Here is a 21,768-nt window from a genome sequence, read left to right as displayed (position 1 = left end):
ACAAAAATGCGAGAACTTGAAAAACAGCCTAATATTTTTCAAGTTTCAATCGAAACCGGCCTACTCTGTCTCTGGCCAGAGGCACTAATCGACAGTTTTATTGCACTGGGGTGATAATTTTTAACAAACTTGACAATTATTTTGTTGTTTCTGTTAACAGTCAAACATTTTTGGGTTTTGAAATGACAGCAAATTTTCGTGATACTTCCCCTTTAATTTCACAACTGTCCTGAACTTGAAAAAGAAAACCCAACAACTGTGACTTGCAAAAGCAACTAAATTTGATTCTTTGCGTCACAAGGGAGTGTAATGACCGATCTGGAAAGAACAAACTAATCTACAAAATTTAGAATGACTTCAGTTCTAAAATTGTTGTACATGTATTTGTTAAAAACTTCAATTGCTAAAATGGTCGCGCAAGCTTATATCAAATTTCAAGAAGCTTTAATATGCAAATTTTCAATGTTTACACGTCCCATAAAGATCCCAAGCGCAAATATGAATATTCAAAAAGAGAATAATCGACTAAAATTTTTCCAGTCAAAACATTTTTTCGCGACAGTGTCTTTCCCTTCCATGTGGGACACATTTTCTTAGATGTGCACGCAGCCTCGTTTTGGTGCAAAGCTTGTTTTCGTCCTATAACGTCATAAAATTACTGTTTTCTTTCACAACTCTGGTAGAAGTCTTGAACTCGTGGTTTTCTTGGCATCTTTTAGGTTGATGTCGATTACATCAAGGATTTTCTTGAAATGTTCGTCTTAGGGAAGCAGGGAGCACCCGTTTTGGGGGTATAGACCTAAGCACTGATTTCATAATGATTAGCTGTCATGTGCAGTCGTGGCCAACTCTCTGAAATAAGTTTAAATTAAAAATATCATTTTCGTCAGTTAGCCCTCTTTGGTTTAGAGATATGGATAAGAGATATGAAGGAAATGACCCGGGTTCGAGGTGTACACTAATTTGATATTTTATAACTTCTTTTACCGTTTGAAATAAGATTTCTTTTGTGTAAAAATCGTAAGATTTTTGTCATTCTAGTAACAATCCGCCTGAGATCGACCCGTTATGAATCACTGGCCTCTTGGGGTCGTTGTCGGTGCCGAGTTCGTCGTTCGTCTCGTCGACTCCTGAGAGATCCCAACATGTTCTCCAGGACGAGATTAATCATACATGTAAATAAAAATAAGAACAAATATGAAATGGTGCTGACCTTTTTGGCTTGAATCGTGAACCAGTGTCAACCCCAGAGCCCTCAAAATGTTTAACCCGGGAGGGCCCTAGGACTAGATGTTGTTCCAAAATGGCGGCTACGGATAGGGAAAGAAGCAGTTGGGTGATTTCAAAGCTATGGCTTCCGAAATGTAGCAAAATTCGCCGGATAACTGAGCTAACCGGTCGGCGGTTAAGACTGCTTAAAGTTATAAAGATTTCTTTTTAATAACTCTAACTTTATTCGAAAAAAAAATTATGTGATAAAAATAATTACAGTCGAACCTGTATTAAGTGGTCACCCTCGGGGAATGGCTAAGTGACCTAATACAGGTTGACCGCTTAATACAGGTTGCACAGAATACATCCCTTACTTGGTTAAGAAAGTTCGGTGGTAAAATGGTATGACAAAGAGGAGCATGGTGTTGAAACGGACTAGTAAAACATTAACGCAACAATTGTGCTGCTCATTAGAAGCTCAATTGCCTGGCACGGTATTTGTTACCATATTTAAGTGGTTTCCTTTTACAAGGTGACCGTTTAAAACAGGTCAAGACAATAGAAACAGCTCGCTGGGACTTAGTATAGGGTGACCGCGACCGCTTAATGGAGGTGACCGTTTAATGCAGGTCAGGATTACAGTAAATAAGGGAAGTAATTTTCGGGACTTTGACAACTGACCGCTTAATAGAGGGTGACCGCTTAATACGGTGCCGCTTAATACAGGTTTGACTGTATGCACTAGTCAATTGAAACTCCCACCCCCCCCCCCCCCCCCGAACTCCGAACATATAGAGTGATTTGACAAAGGCCCTTATCAAATTATACCAAAGTCTCCAGCCCCTGGGGAAAATCTTCAGATCAATTCTTCTCCCACTGGGAACAAATTGGCAAGTGATTAAAATTTACACTGAATTGATCAGGAACAAAATAATACTTTAATGACTTTAAGGCAATAGTTTTCTTGTAATAAATCTTAATAAAACTTGCTGACGATGAATAAATTTTTCAAGAATATTAATTTCACATTGTAATAGAGCATTTCTGAACAGTGATAGGTTTGAAAATGTTGCACATTAAGTGCAAAGCCACTTTCCACTTGGTGAATTTACAAGCCCCACACATTCGAAATGTCACCACTCTAAAGGGCGGCCAGGATTATCACAAGCAATCATATTGCCTGACTCTGGACCACCACAAAGACACCAGAACTCATTCCCTGCAGTGGCTAGTTTATCACTGGACTTCTGTCTGGATGACTTCTGTTTCCTCGCAGCAGCAGCTTTACGATCACCAGCTTGTCATCGCTTCCTTACGGAATCAAGATGTGTTTCCCACCTTTTAAAGTCTTCAGTACTCAAAAGGGTTTGCTTTGCAAGTTCTTCTACTTCTTCTCAGTTCAAGTCTCGGCTCTCATTTTGAGCTTTCTCAAAGCCTTTCTTGGTGACAGTACTAGGAGGGTAAGTATGAGCTGCGGGTAAATCGCTGTTGTCTGTGGCTGAAACCTCTTACAGACACATAAAGTGCCATTCCTTAGACCCCCAAGGTCGCTTTGGATCTGGCACTGGCAGGAGTACTGGTAAAGGAACACTGGGTCCCCGCCAGTGTACCACACTAACTCATCCGTGGGTCTTCTTGTCTGGCAAGTGGGATGACTGCAGTCCGCCGGCATAACTATCTTTTAGTGCATAGTCGCTAATTGTTTTTCGACTAACCTATTTTCTCGTGTCTCCTTAAATAAAATGAAAATACGGAAAGCTTTCTCCAAAATAGCAAAAACAAAACAAAGAAAAAATCTTCCGCAAATCTAGCTGGAAATATACGCTGAACGCACGGCTCCCGTCTTTTTATCAGCGCCATTTGTTGTGAGATCTAGTGGCCAGAGAAGTGTGTCATGTTTTTGGGGACCATAACACTGATGATATTCAGGTCGTTCAGTCGCTCTTCAAAAAAGGTTCAATAACGCAACCTTAAGCACATCCCAGATCAAAAAGGTTTTGGTGTTCGTGTTGAGGTTTGATCACTACGGAATTTGGGATTAAAATGATGCTAATCAAGGCAGCTCCACTTAATTAGCAACGCGGAGGAAATTTACGCTCAAAAAAATTAACGCGACTTAAATTAACTCGAATTTTAACAATTGTGTTAATTTCATGGAGTGTTAATTTCCTACAATAAGGTAGATTTTTATCAGGGCTCTCTGGTCGGCTTATACTGATCAACTTTGCCTCCTCAATAGGAACACTAATTATCAAGCTCGTTCGTCGGATTCGTCGTCACCTAGGTAGCGGTTTGCCGACCGTGTCCGACTTATTGTGGATGGTCTCCGACTCAGCCTATTAAAGGAGGGGCCTCTGTCTACTCTCTTTCGATTACCCGGACGAAGTCTTGGCGAACCTATTTCGTCAGATATATAATCGTCGTTCATGTAAGGCTGTCGCGATGAAACGGACATTCTCGGTTTTTGATGACCTGTAAGGCAAAGGGCGCTGTTCCATCGCTCATTTCCCGCCATCCTTCTACGAGAGACGCGTGGTCCGCTTTGTTTCATGGATGGTTGTGACGTGTACTTCTTCAGATTCTTTTCTTGTTTACTGTTGCTTCTAGATACACGTCCTGTACTCGGCTCATTGTCAGCAAAGCGCACGCTCGACAGAGACATGTTCGATCGCCTTTGACTATGTAAGGATTCTACGCTCTCTGACGACTCGGATTGTGGAACTGGAGAATTCGTTCCACAAGTTTGAGTGAAGTAGGCTGCACGATCATGATCCCCTTCAAATGGCGTTAGTCGACCTTGGTGGCGAGATTTTGAGGGTGATACATTCCCGAAATGTTTCCTGCGGTTTGTCAGCGGTTTGGGAGCATGTCTGTTGTTGCCAACAGACCTTTCTGACCTCCAGTCTTCATTTTGATAAGGATCAGCTTCGATTGCAAAATCCTCCTCTGTTTGTTCGTAGGACGGTAAACGCCGCAGATTACGTTGCTTATAATCTACCGTGCTCTGAGAGCTACTCAAACCACGGCCATTTGCCATTTTTGCTCCGTAATATTGATCGCGTTTGGTTCTATCTTCGTACTCTTCCAAACCTTCATATGACGATGAACTACGGATGTTACGTTCTCTTGAGCTATTGTTACGATCACGGATACGGCGATCAAAACTTTCCTCGTCTTGATCATTGTTAGTCCAATTATCTGTGGCGCTGCGACCTCCTCGTACTTCAGAGCCTATGCTAGGATGCCGAATACCTTGAGCAGAATTTCCAACTTTAACAATAGTCTCTGTATCTAAATCAGGTCTCTCGATACCGTTAGACCAATCATCTGTAAAATGTTGAACTTTATCTCGTTCAGTACTGCCGATTATGCGAGCGTTACGACCCGCGGGACTTTTGACATGATCACAACCCGAGGGAACGCCCCGGCTAGAGGTCAGTTTATGTTTGGCATTGCATTCCACGCCAGCAATCATCCTCTCAGCATGTAGGAAACTATCCCGCAGAGGGTTTTCAGTTGTTTCTCTTTCTTGTAAAGATACCAGTAGGTCAGATTCCTGGTTCGGTTCTTTTGAATATTTAGCTCGATGTAAAATCACAGGTGCATCTAAATGCGGACTAGAAGGAATTCTTGTGCTCTCGTCATGGCGAGGCCCAGATTCATCGAGGCGTGAATACGGTGATGCAACGTGAAGAAGAGTTTCACTGTTTCGGGGAACTTCTTTGGAGAGCCTTCCAGCCACTTCATCTCGAGAACCAAGCCAAGCTGGTCTGAGTGCCATGTTATCAGCTACCACCTTCAATTGTTCGTTTGATTTACCTCTTAATCTCATTTCACCATCTGCAGCGTCCCTCATTTCCTTCAGTGCAGTATCTGGCATGTTAAGAACAGATCTTCGCAAATCATCCCAGGCAGATCTCTGCTCGTTGACGAAAATTCCTATAGAATCTTGGTATAAAAGTCTAGGCTCACTTCGATACCGAGGCTGCGAGTTTTCGCGATCGGTCTGTGTGCCCGTGGACGAAAGTGATTTGCATGATGCGTATGTAGCCTCAAAGCGCTGTGTTTGTTTTGGAGTAGTGGAAACGCAATCAAAATAAACCGAATCGCTTTCCAGTGAGACTGTTGATCCTTTTATATCATTCGAAGCTCCTTTTTCGGTGCTTTCCTCACTTTTTGCGCTCCCGGCTGAGGATCCACCTTTCTTCTTGTTTACAACTCGAACAATTAATCGAACTAGTCTAATCGCGATGTGCAACATACTGCCCGATTTTTTCCGAGTTTCGTCGACTCCTTTACGAGCTTGCTGATCGACATTTTGTACAGCCGATCCAGCCAAATCAGTGGTATTCTTAATCACTCCTGATGCCATTTCAAGAGGATTTGCTTGTAATTGCTTCTCCGAATTTTGAATGTCTTCGTCAGGATGTGTTGTACCCCGTAAGCCTTCCTCTGTGTGAATGCTTGTTTCACTTAACGACGCCCCTCCAATTCCGTGTTTTATTTCCGATGCACCTTGTTCAACTCCTCGTGCTAACTGCCTGTAGTTCCATCTCAGCTGACGTTCGGCAAAAATAACGCTACTCTTTGCTGTATTTTGCAAACTAGTATCCCCCGCAAATCCTTCTCCACGGTTAGCGAGGCTTAAATCAATAATCACCGATTCGTTGTAGCTACACGTTGTCGGCTCTGGCGGCTTGTGGTTATCTACGTTTGAACTTGAAGCACCTGTTATTGCGGGCGTCTTCTCGAGCTGCCATTCGTTTTGTTGTGAACTTCCCTGTGGTGTTTCCATCCCAGTTCCCGCCTTCTGTTTTCCATCATCTCCGTAGCTCCCTTCACCCCGGTCTACACTTTCCCTGGTTGGAGTATCTTCAGCCCCTTGGCCTCCACCTCTTTTCTTCTTAAGCTTAGCCATGATACCAGCCGCCAATACAGCAACTGCAATAACTTTTCGTGCAATATTTTGATTATTATCAGCAGAGGTGTTGGAGATGTTAGCATCTTCCCCATTCTCTTGCACTGTTCCTTGTATTTGTCCAGTTACTGATCCAGTTGAAAGACCAACACTACTTCCCACTACGTCTCCTAGAACATCACCTAACTCGCCGCCGTCTCCTCCACCTTCTTTATCTATATCCTCCAGTCCCTCTGCTACGTCTTCAACAACCTCCATGACATCCTCAAACGCAGCAAAGGCTTCCCCCAAACCTTCGGGTACATCCGAGTCTCGCTTACCTTTCCGCTTTTGCGCACCAAATAGAAACACCCCGGTGGTCACAATGAATGAGAATGTTGGAAAAAACGCCATTTTCCAACCCTCGAAACCAAACAGTCCCAATACGTCTTTAATCATCCCCATTGCGGAGTCAATAACGGCCAGAAAGGTGACAATCTCAAACATGAATTTGTCGATGATGTCTGCGAAATCCTCCATTATTTGAAGTAATTCTTCAGTTGCTGTAGGCATGTTTTCCGGATCTTCTTCGGGTGGTATTTCGATCAAACTATCCATTTTGATTTAGCTGGGAATTATATCTTTTCGAAAACAATTGATAAGTATATCCCCAAAGTGAAGTGATAAAACACCTAGATTTTAACTTGCAAAGTTGTTCTAATATTGCTTATAATAATATTGCTTATATTGCTTATATTGCTTATAATACCCCCTGGTGTTACCAGTACCTCGAAAACCGTTGATACCTGTTACAATTGAAACTGTTAAATCATAATTAATTAATTATTTCTGTTAACTCAAGAATATAAATAAGGGGACAGACTAATTAGTAACTGACAAATAAACATCACATAAACAATCTAAAAATCTTAAATACTGTACAGTATTTTAATTCAATAAAACTGCAATTTACAGTGGCAGATTTAAGTAATTGGCTACTGATTGACGGGTCTAATTTGCGAAGTAGAAGAGCGCAGCGAAAGCTTCCGTTTCTCCTAGTAGCGTTGATCCATGCAGTTTGCTAAATATTGGACTCCTGAACCACATTACAGAATTATTTAGTGGCTTACTTTGTTATGAAAGTAAGACTTAACAGCCGGTCTCACAAGCCTTTTTAGGAATCCCGAACGGATGGATGACTACGGGTAGACGGTTGCCGTAGTCTTTCAGTACCGTTTCACTGCCAGCCTTCTTGTAAGAATGCTTATTTCGCACTTTTCTCAACAATCTTGACTTGACTTGAATTTGTCAACTAACGGCTTTGTATGTGAAATTAGCGCACCGAGTCTTATTAATCACTATCTTAGTATTCTCTGTCGCACTGGTTCGTCCAGTAAATAGCCGCATTAACTTATTATTTCGAGGTTCGAAGGGCCGGATCATAACAGCAACAAGATTCGCTTTAGAATAAAAACACTACGAAAAACTTATGTCATTTTATTTTGCAGGTAAATACCGCATAAATATGAAATTAATTTGGTGTTTACAAGATATCCAGTAGCGTCTGCACAAATCCCCAGTGCATTTTCGCTATTAATTAAGTGGATTGAGTGGATTAAAAAATGACCGATTGAATTAGCTTTTAAAATGCCTTTTTATTCACCTCGTGTCACATAACACGAAGTGGTTAGTAGGGAACTCGGATGCCTCACGCATTTGTTAACTCAGTGAATTTCTGTCATTAGCTGTATCTGCGTGTACGTTGGCACGTTTGACTTGAAGTTTCTCAGGGGTAATTTTAAGAAGTATGGTACGATGTTATTGAGTAGAAATAAGGGTGAGAACGAGATCGAAATAGCAGTTAATGGGACACAGATCGAACCCCATCATAATATTACTTTACTAGGAGTTAATATTGACAGAGTACTAAAATGTTGCTGATCATCTAAGTTACATATGTAAGAAAGCCAGCCAGCGGGTAAGGGTAATTAGAAGGTTGAGGACTTGATACCCATAAGTGCCAAGTTGCAACTGTATAAAGCCGGCTGCTATCCTCCCATATTTAAAATATTGTGGCATAGTATGGAATTTCTGTAAAGCTAGTGATTCTATAAAGCTCCGGAGGGTACAGGAGAGAGGTCTAAGGGCTATTTATTGTGATAGTGCTTCATCTTATGAGACACTCCTGGGCAGGGCTAAATTACCAACCTTGTAGGATAGAAGATTGCAAGCCAGCATAGCAATACTGATGTTTAAAGTAAAGAGGGGCCTATGCCCGGATTATATAACGAGATCGTTTTCTTAAAACAATTCGGATTACAATTTAAGAACTATCGAATTTGTAATTCCTTAGAGTTAATACCACAAGTTCTGGGAAACACTCAGTAAGATATTTGGGACTACTACTCTGGTCCAAATTAGATGCTAAAGTGAGGGAACAGTAATCTGTAGATGATGTTAAGAAGCTGATTAGGAAACAAAATTTAGCTGCGCTTATTTCTACCAATGACTGCGAAAATTGTGTACTGTGCCATTCTTAGAATTTCTATTGTGATTGAGTATGTTTGTATTTTGTTAGTTTTTTATGATGTAGGTTTTATGCATATTTTTATTTTTATATTCTTAGATAGGTGCTAGGTGTCCTTACTTAGTGGAAAACCGCTATATTATATTGAAACAGAAATAAAGTATTATTATTATTATTATTATTATTATTATTATTATTATTATCATTACCATTATCATCATCATTATTATTATTATTATTATTATTATTATTGTTATTATTATTATTATTATTATTATTATGTGGGAGAGTTTTGAGTCGACAAAATGGCGCACGCCTTGTTGGAGAGATAGATTTGGAAATGTTGGTTTTCCAATTTTTTCGGCCGAAGAAAAAGCTTTTCAAGGCTTCAGTTGACAGGGGAAAGCACTAAGCCAGGCGCAATAGAATTTGGCAGTGATTTAAAAATTGTTTCCTGTTTAATTAAAGTCATTTGAACGAAATTGAACGAAAATTCAGAACCAATAAAGGAACACTAATATATGAGCAAAAATGTAAAAGTTACGGAAAGAAAGGTCACTTTTCTTCATTTTAAAAAGGATTTTCCATTTTCTGAAAAAAAAAAAAAAAGGCCTGTCAAATAATAGTTGCGATAGCAACATCAAAGTCAATGAACAGTAACTGACCACGTCAAATTGTTCCCAGATATATTTCCGAAAAAGTCCCGGGCCCAGTTGTTCGAAAGCCGATTAAGCTAATCCTGGATTAATGTGAACTTTGATTCAAGTTTAATTACTAATCGGTAAAGATGCTTCCAAAAGATTGTTAACCCGCAGTTTTGACTTAGACGTTTCTTTACCTTGAGCTTGAAATTAGGTAAACCACTTTTAAAGAGCGAGACGAAAACCTCGATTAACTTTTAATCTTAGATTAGCGTTAATCGGCTTTCGAACAACCCGGCCCTGGGCGGAGTTGTTGAAAGCCTGATTAAGCTAATCCTGGATTAACGTGAACTTTGATTCGAGTTTAATTACTAATCAATAAAGATTCTTCAAAAAGATTTTTGTCCCTCAGTTTTTACTTGACTTTTCTTTATCATTTGCTTAAAATTAGCTTTTAAAAGCATTTTTAACGAGTGAGATGAAAACCTCGGTTAACTTTTAATCGTGGATTAGAGTTAATCGGCTTTCGAACAACCCGCCCCTGAAGTTTCAGGTCGTTTGCTTAAATATTAAAAAAGTTGTTCAGGTTCAAATTCGCCACGGGCAGAATCCGTTCCCCCTCCCCGGTCTAGATAGTGAAATAGAAACTGGAGTTTTAGAGACAATGAAATTTTAGGAAGCTTAAGCACAGACGTTCGAGAGCCACTGTGGACGGTAACCGGAAGTCGAATGTTTCCTTTTTTGGCGTGGTTTTGCTCCTTACCACGGACAGGAAAACCTCTTGTTGATGACTGTGGCTTGACGTTACAAACGCTATGGCGTGAAAACGCTCCAAAAAGGAAAAAATTCAATTTCCGGTTGCCGTCCGTGGATCAAAAACGTGGTGCCTACTATTGTTACTGCGCATACGTTCTGCGCATCTCGAGATACTTGAGTTTCCTATGGGTGGTGCCTACTAATACAAGGATAGTTTAGCGCGGTTTAAAACTATTCGGGGAAAGCAGCACTTAGCAAGTGCTTTTCGTATCCAAAAAGAAAATTTGGGGTAACCATGCATTTTTCAGAGATAATGAAACTTCAATTTGGATAAAAACGCCATACATACCAACTCAGCTATCAAGCCAACTGGGAGCTGGTCATATTGTGAGTTCGTAATAATATCCATGGAGGATGAATAAATGAACGTGAAATATATATTTGAACTTTATATTTAAAGTTTCGCATTTCTTAGGGATCCTCGGAGGATCTAGTAAATCTTCCTGTGTTCCTCCGATCTGGTAATGAGTCTATAAATCAGGCCGTTAATGACCTTGAAAAAGGAGTTTACACCAAGGGACTCATGCTAGTATTAGATAGGAAGCAGACAAGAGAGTTGCACATGTTCAACGTGTTTAAGGACGGCAACGGACCACAGGCAGCCCCAGCTCGCGTCACGAGAGAGCGTGGAATTGCGTTTGGCGTAGAAAGAACGCACTACTGATTGGAGATGAACTCTTATTACAGTTCGTGATTCTTGTATGATCACCTTTGTGATAACTATAAGCCGTGTAATTTCTCAATATCTCTTGTATCTGAGCAGCATAATTATTTAACACGAAGTGCATCTACCCAACAATAATACAAATTCCCCACTCTAGAATTAATATAAGAAAGTTTTGCCCAACCGTCATTGGAAAATACTATTCGAACGATCTCCCTCTTTTTATTCGCAACAAAACATCTGAAGTCCCATTCAAAAAGACACCTTACAAATATCATTTTGCTCAATACTAAATTTCCTGATTGTGACGAGTGTGCGGGTTTTGCGTGTATCTGTTATGTGTCCGTGTGTTAATAGATAATGAGCTACATGGTATTGAGAAGTTTAATTAACAAAAGTCTTAAAATTCTTCTATCATCTATGCTTCATCTAGCTATTAGGTTGATCATGATGCAATGGGTGTTTGAGCATCTTAATCTAGCACAAGACCTTGAAAGTCCTGTTCAGGCTACTACTTAGGGCAGACTTCTGCATCCGTCCTAGGACATCTCTGCTACGCTTTGCTCCTAGTATTTCCCTCACATTACTACTCAGTCCCTTAGAGAATCATTGGCCCCGAACACATCCTTTATAATGTTGATTTGAGTGATCTTGTAGCCCGGGTACTGCTTCTTGATTTCCCATCATAATGGGGCATACTTGCGGGTTTTCTCCTCGTCCTTCTTCGATCCTTCTGCTTCCGGTTCTCAATCCAAGGGCAGCTCATTTCCTGAACAGAGCTGCTGCGCTGCACAATACCAGAGTGCTGTGTCCAACCACAGCAACTTATGCGATTAATACCTACAGACAGCCTGCGAGACTCTTTATTATAGGAGGCCAAGAACTTAAATCATGTATAAGCATGTACGTCATTAGTCTTCAGCCACTGATAACGCGTCTACACTTCTCCAGCGTAGCTAATCAGTGTTGGTTTGCTGACGACGCAACGGGAAGTGGCTCGCTGAAAGATGTGCGGAATTGGTGGGACGAATTATGAGAGAGTGGTCCTACTTTGTTTACGCTTTTTACGAAAGATTTACCTTTATCTATTAAATCTGGAGACACTTTTATGTACGCCGATGACACAACAGTTTTCAGTATAGGCTCCTCACAAGATGTCGCTTGCAACTTACTAAATGGAAGAATTTTACACTTGGTGTGTTAACAACCGCCTCACTCCACATCCTGGCAAGTGCGAGGTAATGTTAGTCTCCAAAGCTCGGCCTATTGGTCCGCTGCCTGCCATTTATATTGGCAAGTCCATTATTGAATACAAGGCTACGGCCAGGCTTCTGGGTGTTACCTTGGATCAAAACCTGAGCTGGATAACGCATCTGAAAGAAGTCATTAAAAACTTTGCAAACAAATTGAGCCTCCTGAAGAAATCCAAGTTTCTACCCAGTCATGTGTGCGAGTCTTTTTACGTGAAGGTTATCCAGCCATCCATTACGTACGCGATGCCCGTCTGGGGCGGGGTTAATCAGGCAGAGTTATTTAAAACACTGGAAAGACAACATTGCCGTGCCGCAAGGATCATTTTTGGCTTTCCATCGGACATGCCAACAGTTGATGTTTTAGCTACCGTTAAGTGGAACTTTTTAACATAGATGTATAAAAGTTCTTTAATTAAACTTTTTTTCAAGGGTTATCATGGCATGCTCCCTAGCACTTTAGCTGAAGAGTTGATTGTCCACGGAGACAGACCTTCTTCGCGACTGACGCATGGGCTGAAAGCACCGAGTTTTACCTCCAAATACGTTCAAAACTCCATTTCCTGTAGAGGGGCTGTCCTCTAGAACGCTAAGGGCGATCTGATAGATTGATAGATCGATACTTGAGTGCACAGACCTGAAATCCTTTTTGAAAAATGTTGTTAATTGTCACACTTTTAAGGATTTTAATTACAAAGTTTTAGCCCCACAAATAATCAACAAAAGATCGGAGAATTTTACTGTGTATTTTTAACAATTGACTTCATTCGTTTTTATCAAAATTTTTATTTTGTAAGAATTACTTTTATCTAGTAATTGTAGTTTTGTTAGTACACGACCCCACAAGCTTGTTAGCTTTCGTATTTCTATCGTGTATAAATAAAGGTTGTATGTATGTATGTATGTATGTATGTATGTATGTATGTATGTATGTATGTATGTATGTATGTATGTATGTATGTATGTATGTATGTATGTATGTATGTATGTATGTATGTATGTATGTATGTATGTATTCCCTAATACAAAAAAAGTGCTGGTTAATCACTAAACCTGAAAAAGAACACGCTGCTACAGCTCAATACAGCGATAAACATCACCACTGAAGGCCACAAGCATCTAGGTGCAGCTCTTGGGTCGAGGTCATATCTTGAAGAATACGTGGGCGAGAAGTTAGAAGACTAGGTAAACCAGGTCGCCCGAATCTTGCAGAGTTAACATATCACAACCTCAGGCGAGCTATGCAGCGTTCACATTTGGGCTATGCCATCGATCGACGAATTTCTTGAGGACACTGCCCGATATTGCTGACTTGTTAGAGTCATTAGAGCGCTCGATAACCGAAGCCTTCATACGAGTGCATGGATGAGAGACTAGGAAGCATCGAACTGGCTGACAGTGATTTCCATCCAAGACCTGAACTTCAATCTAAATAAGAGAGAATTCAGGGATGCGATCAAGTTAAGATATGACTGGGAAATCATCGACACACCGAAAGCGTGTGTGTGCGGGGACCAGTTCAACGTTGATCATACAATGGTATGCCGGCGGGGTGGGTTTATAATACAGCGCCATAATGGCGGAGCTTCGCGACTTGGAAGCAGAGATGTTGAGCATGGTGTGTAATGATGAGGAAATAGAGCCGGGCCTTCAGGAAATCACTGTAGAGACTTTGAACAGAGGCGCCAACAGAGCTCCTGATGCGCGCGTTTAGATATTAGCGCTCGTGGATAGAGGACTGCATTATTCGATGTCAGGATTTGTCACCCTAATGCAGTTTCTTACAGAGATCTAAGTCCCAAGAAAATCTACAGGCAACACGAGAATGAAAGAAAGCGCCAATATGAAAGCAGAGTGATGGAGGTGGAGCAAGGGACCTTCACACCATTTATTTTTACTACCACAGGCGGAATGGCCGAGGAATGTGACACAACTTGAGACTAGCTGAACTATTTGCCTTTAAGAAGGAAGAGGACTACGCCAGCACCGTGTCTTGGCTAAGAGCAAAAGTGTCCTTTGCTATCCTCCGCTCGGCTCTCCTCTGCCTTATAGGTTCCAGAGGAAGAAGAAAAAATGTAGGCCTTCAGGACACAGACATTAGAATCGAGAATGTGACGGCTAAAATTTCTTAGTTTTTTTTCTTTTCTTAATTTTCGTAATTTCAGTTTTTCTTCTAATGGCTGATATTATCCGCATATATTTTTAATAAGAGTTGTTTTTCTTCAAGGACCTTATTTTCATTTTCAAATATTTTTTAGCCAGAATACGATCATGATATGATTTTTTTAATTAAAAATAACAATATTATTGTAACTTTATGACATTTGGTTTTTCTTTAAAAAAATCTGCGCTTGAAAATAGCTCTGTTGTGCTTGAAAATAGTCTCTTTTTTAATCGAAATGAATTGTAAATAGGTTTTAATAGTTCTTTTTTCTACTTTTAACTTGTAAATAGCAATTTGCTTGGAATATGTTCATTCAATAAAGAGATTATTTATTAAATTTTATTATTATTATTATTATTATTTATTATCATCATCATCATCATCATCATCATCATCATCATCATTATTATTATTATTATTATTATTATTATTATTATTATTATTATTATTATTATTTACTTGTGATACAGCATTGTTGCTGGAGTTTCTGTCCTACAACAACTTACTTCAGATCCCAAGGACCTGTCTGAGGATTTGGGTTGTTGTCAGAAGCACAGGCTTCTGAATCACTTCCACTGTAATGGTGTAACTAATTTGAAGTGCTTGTCCAGATTGTTAGACAATGTTCCTTATGCTCCAATTACCACTGGAGTTATCTTCACTATTATCATTATCATTAATATTATTATTAATACAAGTGAACCTGCTAAAAGCAATATATAATTTATTTTTCAGATGGAGCTGACTCTGTCTTATGAAGTAAATAACAGCTGTAATTTCAAAGAATGCCGAAAATGGTCAAAATAACCCCCAAACACATAAGAATACACCAGAGGTCAGGCAGTTTTATTCATTTTATAATTTGAATGAAAGATAACATTTAGCATTATTTACAGTTGGGAATCAACTATATTTTATTCCCCATACAAAGTCTTTTATTGGTTCAAATTCTTAATGGCGGCCTATAACCCAATACCGCTTGCACTCAAAGGTCACCATCCCACTAGTAATTAACTACTAGTAATGATCAAAGATAAGGGAATGCATTTGATGATCTCAATCCCAGGCTCTCTCTCCTTTGCCAAGTTGGTGATGATGTCATCTGCCCCTGCAAAATCTGTGGGGATGCCAGATATGCTTCCCAAGATCCATTCATTCAATGCCATATAATCTTGACTCCAATCTATTTTGTATTTTTATTTCCTCCATTCAAGGATAATACAGCAGAGATATATATCTACAGAAGGCAAAATAGAAATGAAGAAGGGCACAGTATAGTGGAACTAATTATGGCCCTTTATATTAACAATGTTGATTTAACATTCAATATTATTTTTAATTGATTTTCTTAGTCTATTTATTACATGATTATATTGTAAATTTAGATGCTGGGCTAGTCAGGGTTTCCTGCCTAGCTCCTTATGTGTTTTTTATTTTACATCTGGCATTCAAATGTTAACGTACTGCCATAATAAAAAATATTTGTTTCATATATTTACATTCAATAATAAAAAATTATACTACTAATAATAATAACTCTGTTGGAAATGAGCTGCCCTTGGATTGAGAACAGGAAGCAGAAGGACAAGGAGAAAACCCTCAAGTACGCCCCACTACGATGGGAAATCAAGAAGCAGTACCCAGGTTACAAGAACACTCAAATCAACATTATAATGGATGTGCTTGGGGCCAATGATTCTCTAAGGGACTGAGTAGTAGTGTGAGGGAAATACTAGGAGCAAAGCGTAGCAGAGATGTCCTAGGACGGATGCAGAAGTCTGCCCTACGTAGTAGCCTGAACAGGACTTTCAAGGTCTTGTGTTAGATTAAGATGCTCAAACACCCATTGCATCAAGCTAATGGCTAGATGAAGCATGGATGATAGAAGAATTTTAAGACATTTTTAATATTATTTTCAATTGATTTTCTTAGTTTATTACATGATTTTATTGTAAATTTAGACGCAGGGCTAATCAGGGGTTCCCACCTAGCTCCTTGTATGTTTTTTATTTTACATCTGGCATTCAGATGTTAACGTACTGCCCTAATAATAATAATAATAATAATAATAATAATAATAATAATAATAATAATAATAATAATGATAATAATAAAACTTTATTTCTGTTTCAATATAATAGAGCGGTTTTCCACTAAGTAAGGACACCTAGCACCTATCTAAGAATATAAAAATAAAAATATGCATAAAACCTACATCATAAAAAACTAACAAAATACAAACATACTCAATCACAATAGAAATTCTAAGAATTGCACAGTACACAATTTTCGCAGTCATTGGTAGAAATAAGCGCAGCTAAATTTTGTTTCCTAATCAGCTTCTTAACATCATCTACAGATTGCTGTTCCCTCACTTTAGCATCTAAGTTGGACCAGAGTAGTGGTCCCAATAGTAATAACAACTGACTCTTTGATGTCTGGCTAAAAACACACTGATTGATTGATAAGTGATTGATAGTGACCATGGCTTTAAATAGAAGAACCATATACTGTGAACACTCTGAACTCACATCCCCTACTTAGTAATTTACACTATTAATAGTTTTCACTGAAGCTGCCCCCACAGTTAAGGCCAAGGCTCTAAAATACTGCCTGGCAGCTTAAACCCTTTATCCACAACTTTTGAACTGTAACTTGATGGTATAGAATTTGAGAAACATCATAAAATCACTGCTTAGCAGTCAAAAGTAGACAAAGGAATGGATTTAAATAACAGCTGGTCGAATATTCTTTTGACATATACATGTAAATGTCAACACTACCTGGTCCACCACCTGAGGTCCCCATCTTATACCTAGCCTATAGTCTGTAGCCTATATTTTACATTAACCACAGTGTTTATTGATGCAAAGTACTGTAATCTCCCTGAACTGAGGTGTATGTAGCTGCCACTTTACTCCCCACCATAAACAGCCTTAATTAAAATCAATCATTCAAATTTGATCCTATACTTAATTTGAAGGCCAGTACAGTTCCTTGAGAAGAGGAGTAACATGTGAGTAACAAGGAACTCTAGAGATGACCCTAACTGCTGCATTTCAAACTCTATATTTTAGAAATCTGATAAGCAGGAAGAAGTGCAAATTGTGGACTGTGGCTCACCAAATAGGTCCTCACAAACTCTGCAGTCCTTTTGAAGGAATGTATAACAGCCAGAGTGTAATGCTTTGTAGATTCTATAGCCTGAATGGTCAAATAAATTCCTTCTCATTGAGTGCAATGTTTCATTGTTAAAATTGTAAGTGATTGGATTTGATTTTTGGGAGGGGCATTTGCCCTTCAAATGCCCCCAGGGTGAGGCATTTGAATGTTCCCTTGAGGCAGGAATTTGAACAAGCCAATTTCCAAAACTTCAAATGCCCAACTGGGGGTGGGGATGTTGAAGGTTCTAATTGATCAGCATATTACATTGATTTATGCCATATTTGTCTGACAATTGGCATAGTTAAAAAGTAACTATGAAACACACAGGTAGGACAAGCTTAAGTTTGGACGGCGCAGTGACGAGAGCACTAGCCTCCCACCATTGTGGCCCGGGTTTGATTCCCAGACTCGGCATCATATATAGTTGAGTTCCTTGTTGGTTCTCATCCTGCTCTGAGAGGTTTTTTTCTCGGTACTCTGGTTTTCTCCTCTCCTCAAAAACCAACATTTCCAAATTCCAATTCGATCCGGAATCTGAAGGCCACAGGTTTGTCAGTCATAACAGACTGTTAAGTGTTACCCTCACTAAAGTTGATTTTTTTTATTTTATTTATTTCATTTAAGCCTATTTATTCAGTTACATAATAACTATATATTTGTTTCTCTTGACAGATATAAACATAAATACTTAGTTCCTCTTCAATTATCAACTTAGCCCACGAACATGTCTGTTTGGAAAAAGGAAAAACCAACAGTAATATGTTTAAAAAACTGCTATCAAGTCACTTACAGCATACAATAATGAAGTTATCCCTTCAGTTACAGTAAGTTGTGCTGGCAATAGACAGACTGAAAAAATCACTGCTTCTGTTGATGTGTTGATGGAGTTCCAGGTGTTATTATCTAGTCTAACAATTTTGTGGAAAATGATGTTTTGGATGAATTATTTCAATCTGGAAAATCTCACGTTCTTTCCTTTTTTCGACGTGATAAACGTTCAGTCAAAATAACATAAAAACTACACACCATTTGAAACCTTAGTTCACTGAAGAAAACAGACACTTAGTGAAGTATCGACACCAATTACAGCATATGGACCTGACCTCTTGCTACTGACAGTGAAAGTCTGTATTCTAAGAGATCGGCTACAGTGACTGAAAGAAGCAAAAAACCCAACAAGTCTTCAGTGAACTCCAGAGTCTCCTTTCTATTTAACCGTGCAGTAAAATGAACGTGGCATCATTTTTCCTCTTGTGTGACAGTTCAATCGTGTCAAGAGTGCATTATTTTTTGGATGCCACTTCAACTGTCTTTCTATCAGTCTGATGCACGGGTAATCCAATAACACTAAAAAACATCTCATCAAATATCTTACAATGGCGTAAGTTTAGAAGATAAACGTCCTTAGAACCATACAACTCCAACCTGTGAAAAGTATTCTTCATGTCTATCCCAGTGTCGCTGAGTGGAACTAAGCTTGTATGAGGAAAAGTTCTATTGCGACGATTCCCCCAAAATGTCAGGCTTGAAATTGTTACATTTTGTGTGACTTCGTCGATTGACAGTTCGCCAACAACACGACGGAAGAAGTAACTTATCGCAACCAAGCCAACTGTAGTACCCACGGCTCCTGCTATGGCACAAGAAAGAGTTGGAAGAGAAACGAGGCCGCTGGAGTACCAGTAACTCATCGGCCATATGAGACTAACCAAAACTGCTACGTGAACGATTTTAGCTCTAGAGATAAAGCGTAGTTGCTTGATCCATCTGAATCGGTAAAGCACTTGATTGTCTCGTGAAACTCGAAAGTTTGTTGATCTACACTGCTTGTTTGCGCTTTCACCTCCAACTGAATGTAAATGGCGACGTGCAAAACCAGATTCGCCTAAAGATAAAACGAACAAACCTCTTTGGTTTTGCAGCTTTCTTTTACACAAAGCATTAAAGCAGGAATTCGGAGTGTAAAAGAAGACTTTGGAATGCAAGAAATACCTAAAAAAGAGACAACTTTTAGCACGCCGGAACACCGGAAAAATCATCACTCCACTGCAGTGCAGTATACATACAGCTGTACAGCGGATAACCAAACAAATATGGAGCTACTTGGTGTTCGATGCTGCAAGAGTACTCGGAGTTAGACCGCGAACAGCCGCGAGCGGCGAAGCGCGGGAGGAAGGAAGAAAACTTTTCGCGCCCTCTCCCCAACCCCTCCTCGTTCACTTTTACCGTCACTTTAGTTTTGTGCGTGTGATTTAAGTGAACCTCAGTTTATAATTGTAAAATGTTACATTTACATTGCCTCGAGAGATGGCCATCAGCAGAAGCTCGATTTAGAGGGTGTCAATTGGGGTGACTGATTAGCGTAAAAAGCGAGAAGAAACTAAAACCACCGACGGACCGGTTAGCTCAGTTGGTAGAGTGCCGGACTACCGTGTGGGAGGTCGCGGGTTCAAACCCCGGCCGGACCACCACTTAGGGCCTTTAAATAACTGAGGAGAAAGTGCTAATGGTTAGACTTTCTTGTCTTCTCGGATAAGAACGATAAACTGTAGGCCCCGTCTCACAAACCTTGTTTGTAAATAACTCTATGGGACGTTAAAGAACCCACTCACTGTTCGCAAAGAGTAGGGGACGTAGTTCCCGGTGTTGTGGTCTTCTGTTTGTGCGTATATTCCGTATATCTCGGGTCCGCAGTAATTGGCCTTAGCTGTTGCGGTATCCCTGTCCAAGCTAAATAAATAAATAAGTAAATAAAGAAATAAATAAATAAACAAATAAATATATAAATAAATAAATAAATAAAATAAATAAATAAACTAAACTAGTAATAGTTTATAAGGATTAGAAAGGGTGTTGGAGCCGTATACATACAGTGAGTTACAAGGAAGTTTGTTAATAAAACTTGGTGATTTGTCTGTTTCAAATGTAGTTTTGAGAGCAATTGGTGTGTTCTGCAACTGAAAGTGCTTGAACTTCTGGAAAGGTAATCTGTTTTCCCTTTGAAAACTTTTCCGATAGAAATGCCTGTTTCATTTACGAGTTTCGAATGTCGCAAGGTTTGACCAGTTCCAGGCCGTTCACGACCATATCGGTGACTTTCCTGGCCTGATTCTCGGACGGTCCAGGTCGCTCGAGAGAATGACCGTCTGAGAATCAGCTATGACTTTCTTCACCTCGAGTAGTACTTTATACGAATGCTCGGTGTGTCATGGCCTGGCTCCAGATTTGCAAACACAACTGTGCCATGATGTCAATGGTTAGTGGTATTTATCGAAGAAAATATTACATTTCAATTCACCCTCGGGTTCTTTGAGTGTTCCGATTATTTCCCGCCTCGAGGCCTAAAATTTTGCATATCGCGGCAAAATATTTTCATAAAAACTTTGATTTCGGTGAAGATCGTGCTTCTTATGGGTTGCAACCGCTGCCAGGATAGCAATGTCATCATCATTTTCTGAATTCACGACTTGAACATGCGGACCCTCTGCGGACCTTACTGCAAACTGTGTAGTTTTTTGATTGGTCAGTTTCGATCTCAAATTTTGCCTACCGTCAATTGGTTCGATGTTGCAACCCAACAACACGACTAATTGGTTGGGTGTCAATAAAACGCGGGGTCGGGGTCGGGGTCTCGGTCTCTCTCTCTTTTTTTTTTTTTTTTCCCTTTTCAACATCGCAGGTCATTTGTGGGTCAAATAAGGATTAAAGCCAATATAAAAAAGTTAAGTCTCTAAAGCTTACTAGCTTAGGATAGGTCATCGGTGACAACTCGATGCAGTTCCGTATTCTGGCGGACATTGGTTCCGTGAATTGACTACCTTTTATTCTATGAGGCAAAAAATGCAAGGTACGAGACAATATATTTCCTTGAACTAACAAATTCTTGAACTAGAATGTGCACGAACTTACTATGAACAGCCCCGCCCCCTTCCATGATCGTGCTCGTTTGTTACAGTCAATCCATGTCACGCGTGACTATTATTTCCGAGGATGAACTAAACATACGTTCGAATTCCTTTGTAAAGCTCGGCATTTGAATGGAATGTAGAACATTTCTCTGGAAATCTTTCCGAAAAAGACGCATTAACTGACAAAAAAAAGATTCAAAATACTTGAGAGACAATTGTTATTCTTGAAATACTTGTGCTGTAATGTAAAGGAAAATTAATAGTTTTATACCGTCAATAAACTAGGGAAATTTCTACGAGAACTCTGAAATCTCATTGCCGACATCAAAACTGACATGTTAATAGGCCTTATCACGGTTTTCGACGCCATTTTGACGAGTAGGCAAACAGGCTTGAAATGGAAATCCGATGTCAAATAATTTTCATAAAACATTGCTGCTGAAAAATTCATAAATTGAAAACTTTTAGGAAAAGGATTTTAAGAAAAAAAATTGGAGGGATGTAAACACGGCTGGACGTTTTCT

The 21,768-nt window shown here is 39.6% G+C and overlaps 1 protein-coding gene across 1 annotated transcript; it reads right to left on the bottom strand.

Annotated features, from left to right (window-relative positions):
* Window positions 1-17,922: 17,922 nt before the first annotated feature.
* Window positions 17,923-19,406, bottom strand: LOC146484400 (transmembrane protein 186-like). The gene has a single exon (XM_085104929.1). The coding sequence runs from the start codon at window positions 19,373-19,375 to the stop codon at window positions 18,620-18,622; it is 756 nt and encodes a 251-aa protein (XP_084961055.1). The 5' UTR covers window positions 19,376-19,406; the 3' UTR covers window positions 17,923-18,619.
* Between the last annotated feature and the right edge of the window lie 2,362 nt (window positions 19,407-21,768).

The sequence above is a fragment of the Pavona decussata genome, unplaced genomic scaffold (assembly GCF_977016875.1).
Source record: "Pavona decussata unplaced genomic scaffold, jaPavDecu1.1 SCAFFOLD_34, whole genome shotgun sequence".
In the NCBI taxonomy this organism is placed as follows: Eukaryota; Metazoa; Cnidaria; class Anthozoa; order Scleractinia; family Agariciidae; genus Pavona; species Pavona decussata.
This window is presented reverse-complemented; position numbering and strand designations above follow the sequence as displayed.